Source organism: Capsicum annuum, chromosome 10 (assembly GCF_002878395.1).
Source record: "Capsicum annuum cultivar UCD-10X-F1 chromosome 10, UCD10Xv1.1, whole genome shotgun sequence".
NCBI classification, from domain to species: domain Eukaryota; kingdom Viridiplantae; phylum Streptophyta; class Magnoliopsida; order Solanales; family Solanaceae; genus Capsicum; species Capsicum annuum.
The window spans coordinates 187,464,272-187,472,252 of record NC_061120.1 but is presented as its reverse complement, the minus strand read 5'-3'; the positions used below and the strand labels follow the sequence as shown (position 1 = coordinate 187,472,252).

The 7,981-nt window shown below is 33.3% G+C and overlaps 1 protein-coding gene across 1 annotated transcript; it reads left to right on the top strand.

Moving 5' to 3' along the window:
- The first annotated feature begins 243 nt into the window (after nucleotides 1-243).
- LOC107844967 (protein ZW2) lies at nucleotides 244-3,447 on the top strand. The gene is made up of 2 exons (XM_016689278.2): nucleotides 244-854; nucleotides 2,820-3,447. The coding sequence occupies exons 1-2, from the start codon at nucleotides 540-542 to the stop codon at nucleotides 3,264-3,266; spliced, it is 762 nt and encodes a 253-aa protein (XP_016544764.1). The 5' UTR covers nucleotides 244-539; the 3' UTR covers nucleotides 3,267-3,447.
- Nucleotides 3,448-7,981: the final 4,534 nt, after the last annotated feature.

Below are 7,981 nucleotides of genomic sequence, written 5' to 3'. Positions count from 1 at the left end.
ATTTAGCTTTATATCATATTTAATTAATAATATAAATTAATTTTAAAATAAATTTATACCATCAATTAAATACGATATAAATGTTATCCATAACATATTTCAATTTTATATTCCACCTGACACGTCCTGACAAACGGCCCCTAAATGTACAAAACTTAAAACTCTAGACATAACCTACCGACTTACTCCCCCTCAAATCTCAATACGCATGGCGCATTAACACATCAGTGACTCTTCCTTTTCTTCTTCTAATCTAATGCCAAGTAGGATTGCCAGTTGTCACATATATGTAGGGATCGTTTAATTAGTTTCCATGTTTAATTAATAGCCTTAGTTTGAAGAATCCAATCCATCAAGAAAAATTTAAACCCTCACAAAACCAAGATGATGACCAAAAGAACTTTCATCCTTTTTTATTTTCACGACTCTACCCGTCACCTCTTTTCGTCATATATAAATACAAGCACAAATTCTTTGTCTTTCTCCCTCCCTAGTGCTCTGAACTTTCTTTCTTCTAAAAGAAAGATTAATACTCAAAGATGCCAGCAGGGTCATATACAAGTAGCCATGATGATAATTCCTTCGAGGTGTTTCTAGGAGGTTGGTTAATTAGGCAAGAACAATTACTAAATGAACTTGTTCTAGCACAAGACACTTTTGATGAGGAATCTCAAGAAGGTGATATAAGAGACCTCATTTCTAGAGTTCTAGCTCATTATGAAGAATACTATGAAGAAAAATCAAGAATGACTCAGAGAAATGTTTTTCGAGTCTTTTCACCTACTTGGTTCTCTCCACTCGAAAGGAGCTTCCTATGGATAACTGGATTCAATCCCGGCTTAGCTTTCTCTCTGGTAGGTAAAGTTGAAGTGTGTGATTATCTTATCTAAGAATTTTACTTATTTGAAATTTTGATGTACACACTTATTTACATTATTAGTGGCATTTACAAATGGTATTTTGTGAATCAATCTTTAGATTTTGTCCTCGTTAGTGTGTTAGGCTACATTTTAAAATATATTATGAAATTTATCCCAGGAAAGAGAAGTTGTGGATTAATGGGTAAAATTATTACTATTTGATTCAAAGATTACGGATTTAAGCAGTAGAAATTACCTCTTTCAAAAATATGAAGTAAGATGGTATACAATTAATTTTTATAATTCTATCTTATGAAAATCTTAATTCACCGATCTCTGGAGTTTATCCCATCGGACTAATCGACATTATCATAAAAGCCTTACGTGCAAGCAACACCTCATGTGTGATTGTTTCTTTTATTCATCTAAATTGTTTGGGATAGAATTTAAAGGATGGCGTCAGAAAGGCCATTCGGTCCAAATAATTTCTTAAACATGCCTCCACGTTCTGCTGATATTTCTTTGGCATTTTTTTGACTTGGTATAATCTTAAAAAAGAAATATTTTTAAAATTTATAATTTAAAATAATTTTTAAATATTTATATCGTCGTTGCATTTCATTAAGGGGGAATTTCAATGTTAAGTTGTTAATTATAATAAAATTATATTTTCTCTAAGCGGATTAAAAAAAAGTGCCATATAAAATACGGCAAAGGAGATAATTATTTTGTATTCAGGACGATACTTAACTTGAGATTTTTTTTTTATCTATTTTGACATTTGACACACTATAAAAAGGTGTTTGATTAAATTTATAGGTTGGTCAAACTTATAAATATTTTTTTGGCTTATTTATGTATGTGAGAAAACACACAAAAGTTTTACAGCCAAAACTAATCAAAAATCATAAATTGATCACTCTCTCACCTTATGATTTTTCAAATTTATAATCACGTTTAGTTTGATCGAGATATTTATTATTTATTTCTAATATTTTATTTAATTTGTAAATTACGTTTTCAAAGGAACATTTTTAACTTTTTCAATTACGTATCTGTCCTTCATCCTTTTTTGCACAAACACATTTTCAAATATACGTATATGCCTTTTTTGTAAAAATAACTGATCATGTTTTACCAAACACGATCACCGGTTTATTATTAGTTTCAACGCCCTTTTTCCAAACACACAATTATTTATTTATAAAACTATTTTCAAGTACTCCTAAAATGCTTATTACACATAATGTTTATCAACTATTTATAATCAACTAATCGATTATAAGTGATATTTTACCTTATATTCAAATATATAATTGCTTATATATCCTACAAAGTGCTTATAAGTTACTATTTTTATTTATAAGCCAAAAAGTTATAAGTTTTTCACCTACAACTTACAAATTTTCCGCTTATAAGTGTTTCTAATTTGATCAAGATGCTTCATATTTTATCTTTAGTATTTTATTTAATTTTTAAAACACATTTTTTCAAACAGAATTTTTTAACTTCTATTAGCCCGTAACTTTGAGGAGAAGGGTGTCTCCTCACAAAGGGGGTTGCAGTATATCCCTCAATCATCTTTTTCCATACAAAAACACTTTCAAATTAATAATTTTCTTGTAAAAAAGTTGAGGGTATTTTAGTTGTTTTACCTTTTTAAATATAAAAAGCATATGAGCATATGAATATCAACTATGGTAAGTAAATTGATACCCAAATTAAAGTCATTCTTTACCGAATATACATCACTTGTCTATCATCAGTTTCCAACATTTTTAATCTATGTAAATACATAACTGTTTAATTATAAATTAATTTCAGCACTTAAAATGCTTATCGATCAACACATAATGTTTATATTCATACGGGCTTTAAGCTGTGTGACATCTAAGAACTTAAGTTATCAGAAGACCTCCATCTATTACATATTTATTTACTTTACTGTATCTTTAACAGGTAACTGATTCTGTAGACGATTTGAGTGAAAATCAAGTTCAGAGGATCAACTGGCTGAGACACGAGACGAAGGTTCAAGAAAGATCCCTGACGGAAGAGCTGGCGAAAATTCAAGAGAGCGTGGCTGCACCACCGGTGGTGGACCTAGCACAACGAGTAGGAATGCAACTTATATATGCTGACGATATAAACGTAGATATGGAAGAGGTAGATGGGAACCTAGACACACTGAAGACAGCCCTGGAGAATGTGGTGACTGATGCTGATAGGCTGAGGACAAGAACAGCTGAGAGAGTTGTGGGATTGCTTAGGCCTTTGCAAAGTTTGAAGTTTTTCAGTGCTGCAGCTCAGCTTCAATTGAGGGTTAGGATGATGGGAATGCAAAGAGAAGCTGATAGGCAGGAAAATGATAATAATAATAATAATGATGCTTCAAATGGATGGTAAATTCATGGATTTTGTGACTTTTGGGCACTGGTTAGCAAGTTTATTTTTAGCAAGTTTAATTTATTTGCTTTTTTGATCAAGGATACTCGAACTCTTCAAAAATGTATGAGTGTGTTGTTGGGTGCATGTTGAAATTTCTAGAATTATTTATTTTTGGAAGATTCGACACTAATTCGATAACATTTTTGAAGAATCTGAATAACGTAGTTTAAAGCGTGAGAATACTTTGATGAAGTAGTTTCTTTAGGAAGCCAAAGCTTGTGAAATAAATAATTAGCGTGACTGAAACTTTGAAAATAGTATATTGTGTTACAGTAGTTTCTATAGGAAGCCAAATCTTGTGCATAATTAGCGTGAAACTTATAAAAGATTTTGGGGGATATTTTATCACCCATTTCCCAGTGTAGGACCTCATCACACGTGGTTTGCTTATTTGGTTGCGTTCAATCTTAATCAACTTTCAGATATTAAGATACTGTAGATAGTTAAAAGGAGGAAGAAAACTCGAACAATATAGATGAAAGAATTATTCAATCTTATTATGTACATCACGAGTTAATAACTCAAATGGTCACTCAACTTTGGACCTTTATCCCAGAAAGTCACTCAACTTTGAACTTTTATCCCAAAAAGTCACTCAACTTTGATCTCTACTCAGAAAGTCACTCAACTTTCATATTTTTACTCAGAAAGTCACTCAGTTATGTGAAAGTTGAGTGACTTTCTGAGTAGAGATCAAAGTTGAGTGACTTCTTGGGATAAAAGTCCAAAGTTGAGTGACCATTTGAGTTATTAACTCTGTACATAACAATGAACCTACATTGTATTTATACAGATTAAGGAGTGCTAATTGTTTTCTAATTACTAGCCTAATAACAGGGGAGATTCCTAATTTAAGGATTGCAGATTTAAGGGGATCAGATTCATGATTTTGTGATAATCATTATCTGATTTTGTGACACTAAATAAGGTAACATCCAAATAAGGTAAGGTTTAAATAAGGTAACGTCAATACCCTCCCTCAAACTTATGTTCTGTATCACAAAACATGAGTTTGGACAAAAGATAATTGTGTCGACTTTTTGACATGGCTTTAGTGAACAAATCAGCCAATTGATCTTTAAAGGATATATATATCTAAGATTAATGCTCCGACCTTCAACTAGTTCTCTGATGTAGTGACAATCTACGTCTATGTGCTTGGTATTTTCATGATGCATGGGGTTGGTTGCTATTCTGATTGCACTGGTGTTGTCTCCATACAATATGGTTGATCCTTCCATTTTGATGCCAAGTTTTGATAATAGCCTCCGTAGCAAATGATTTCAGAGCACGCAGCTGATATACTTCTATACTTTGCTTCTGTGGATGACTTTGATATTCGAGATTGTTTCTTGCACTTCCAAGAGATCATACACGATTCAAGCATCATGCACCAGCCTGTAGTGGATTGTCTTGAATCAAGGCATCCTGCCCAATCCGCATCAGCGTATCCCACTATGTTCAGCGATGAAAATAATGGAAATAAGAGACTTCGATTCACTATGCCTTTTATATATCGAATAACCCTGAGCAAAGATGAGTAGTGAATCTTGTAGGGCTTCGTAACGAACTGGCTTAACACCTATACTGCATAAGAGATATCATGATGACTCATAGTAAGGTATATAAGTGATCCAACTAGGCGTCCATACAGAGTTTGATCTCCAAAAAGCTCTCTTTCCTCTTTTTTTGTATTTAGTATTCGCTTTCATTGGAGTATGAACCTTCTTATGATCAATTAGATTAACTAACTTAACAAGATCTTCTGCATATTTTTCCTGACTCAATTTTATGCCTTCTACACCATAACTTACCTCCAAACCTAAAAAATATGTTAGCTTTCCAAAGTCCTTCATCTTGAACGAGGAGTGTAATAGGTTTTTCAAATGACAGATTCCAACCTCATCGTTCCCTGTAATAATCATGTCATCTTCATAAATAAGGAAAATAGTAATACCTAAGCCAGACTGACGTAGGAATAATGAATAATTTGAGCTACTATGAGAAAAACCAGCACTAAGGATTGTAGTTCGGAATTTTTCAAACCATGAGCGAGGAGCCTGCTTTAATCCATAAAGAGATTTCTTAAGAAGACACACCTGATTTGGACTAGAATATTTGTAACCTGGTGGTGGATTCATGTAGATCACTTTTTGCAAATCTCCATGTAGGAACGCATTCTTGACATATAGTTGGTGTAACTTTCAACTTCTTATTGATGCTAAAGCAAGCAATATACGTACTGTTGTCATCGTGGCTACTGGAGTAAAGGTTTCTTCGTAGTTGATTCCATACTCCTGCTTGTACCCTTGAGCTACCAAACTTGCCTTGTACCGATCTAGGGATCCATCAGCTTTTATCTTGACTGAGTACACCCATCTACTTCCAATAATTGTTGTGTTTGTTGGTTTATCCACCATATCCCATGTATCATTCTCCTCAAGGGCTGCTAGTTCTTCATTCATTGCATCTCCCCAACACTTCTGACCACTAGCCTGCATATAAGTATTTTGCACAACTATAGAATTCAAGGTTGTTAGTAAGGCATATGATTGACCATATTCGCTCGTAGAATATTCATATCGGCTTGGAGGAGGAGCATGACGAGATGAGCATCTAATAGGGTCAATAATATTTTGAGGAGGTAGAGGTTGATTATTACTATTTAAAGAAACATTATGACAGTCATCTTGGTAAGGTAAAGAATTGGTGTTCATCGAAGTAATATCATTATCAAAAAAAGGATCTAAGTCATAAGTAGTACCTGTTGTGGCAGAAGACAAGTTTGGCGATGGACCAGTGGCTAGGTTGTTATGACAAGCAGAATCATGAATCGTGAATTCTTTCAAAAAGGATATAGTAGACAATTACGAGTCTTTACTAGTATAAGTAAAAGAATTTTCAAAGAAGATAACATATCGAGATATTCTTAATAAGCGACGTAATGAATCATAACACAAGTACCCTTTTTAGATATCATTGTATCCCAAAAAAGTACATTTAATAGCTTTTGAGGATAATTTATGGCGTTCATGGTCTGAAAGAAGAATGAAACATACACAACCAAATACTTTAAGGTGCGAATAGTCGGGAAATTTTTTAAAAAGGACAAAATAAAGGCAATTTTGTTTGATAACAAACGATGATTGTCTATTTATAAGATAAATGGACGTTTGGATTGCTTCAACCCAAAATGTTTTTGGAACATTTGATGTATCAAGAAGAGCTAAGGCAATTTCAACAACATGTCTATTCTTACGTTCCATCACACCATTTTGTTCCGGTGTATAGGGGCAAGAACGTTGGTGAATAATGCCTTTTTCTTGAAAAAAACTTGTGAGGTTTAAATTTACATACTCTCTTCCCGAATCTGAAAGAAAAATCTTGATTTTTTTTCTCAAATTGAGTTTCGATAAGGTTATAAAACTTTTTGATAACGTTTGGTACCTCAGATTTGTGTTTCAAAAAGAAAATCCATGTATAACGAGATGCTTGATCGATGAACAAGATAAAATACTTGTAACCCATATGAGATATAATTGGAGAAGGTCCTCAAACATCACTATGAATTAAATCAAATGGATTAGAATAAGTAGTATTGCTTAATTGAAAAGGGAGTTTATGACTCTTTGATTTTGCACAGCTCTCACAAGGTAATTTAGCGGGAAAAATTAGTGATTCTTTACCCAATAAATTATAGAATTTCAACATGAAATTTAAATGCGAAGTATGCGGATGGCCTAAACGAAGATGACATAAAGTCCACATTTTATTTGAAAACTCAATATCTTTATTTGAAGCTGAAAAAAAATAATGATGAAATTTTGTGTCCAGGGATTGAAGAAGAAACAGCCTGCCAACCTTACGCCCCCTAGCCATCGTTTTTCCTGTCAATATGTTCTGAATAATACAACCATTAGAGGAAAAAATAACCAAACAATTTTGTTCTACAAGTTATCGAGCGGATTAAAGATTCGCAGTAAGTTTCGATACATAAAGAATTTCTAAAAATAATTTAATGGAACCCATACCTAATGCAGATAAAACATAGCCATTTGCAATAATAATTTCATGTGTGGAAGGTGTTTTAGATAGATTAGAAAAAAGTTTTTAGTTTCTTGTTATGTGGTTAGATGCAGCAGAATCAATATGTCATACCATTAAATTCAAAATCTTATTCTTATCGAGATATGTAGCGGTCAGAGCTGTAGAGATTGCATTAGGGAAAGCAGCTGCCAATGAATCTTGTATCATCTTATAAATGTCGTTGTGATCAAATAATTGTGATGCATTGTGTTTCTAGAGTGTGTTGTGTACCCACATCCCCTGTCATTGCGTGAAAGGCTTTATAAGGAGTTGAGCGTTTTACTGAATCAGATTTCTTACGGAATTCCAAAATAATGTGACCATCCTTCTTACAATAGTTACAATAATTTCGCTTTTTGCAATAGAAAATGACATGCCCTGTTTCTTTGCAATGCTAGCATTGAACTGGTTTGTTAGAGTTGCTCGAGGAAGAACTTCTGTATGCAGCCATGGCAGTGTCCACAAAAAGATAATTTTCCATTGCGGCTTGAGAACCTAACCGAGTTTCTTCTCGGAGTACTTCAGAAACCACCACATCTAAAGATGGTTGTTTTTCTCTGTTGGGAATGCTGGCACGTAAAGGCTCA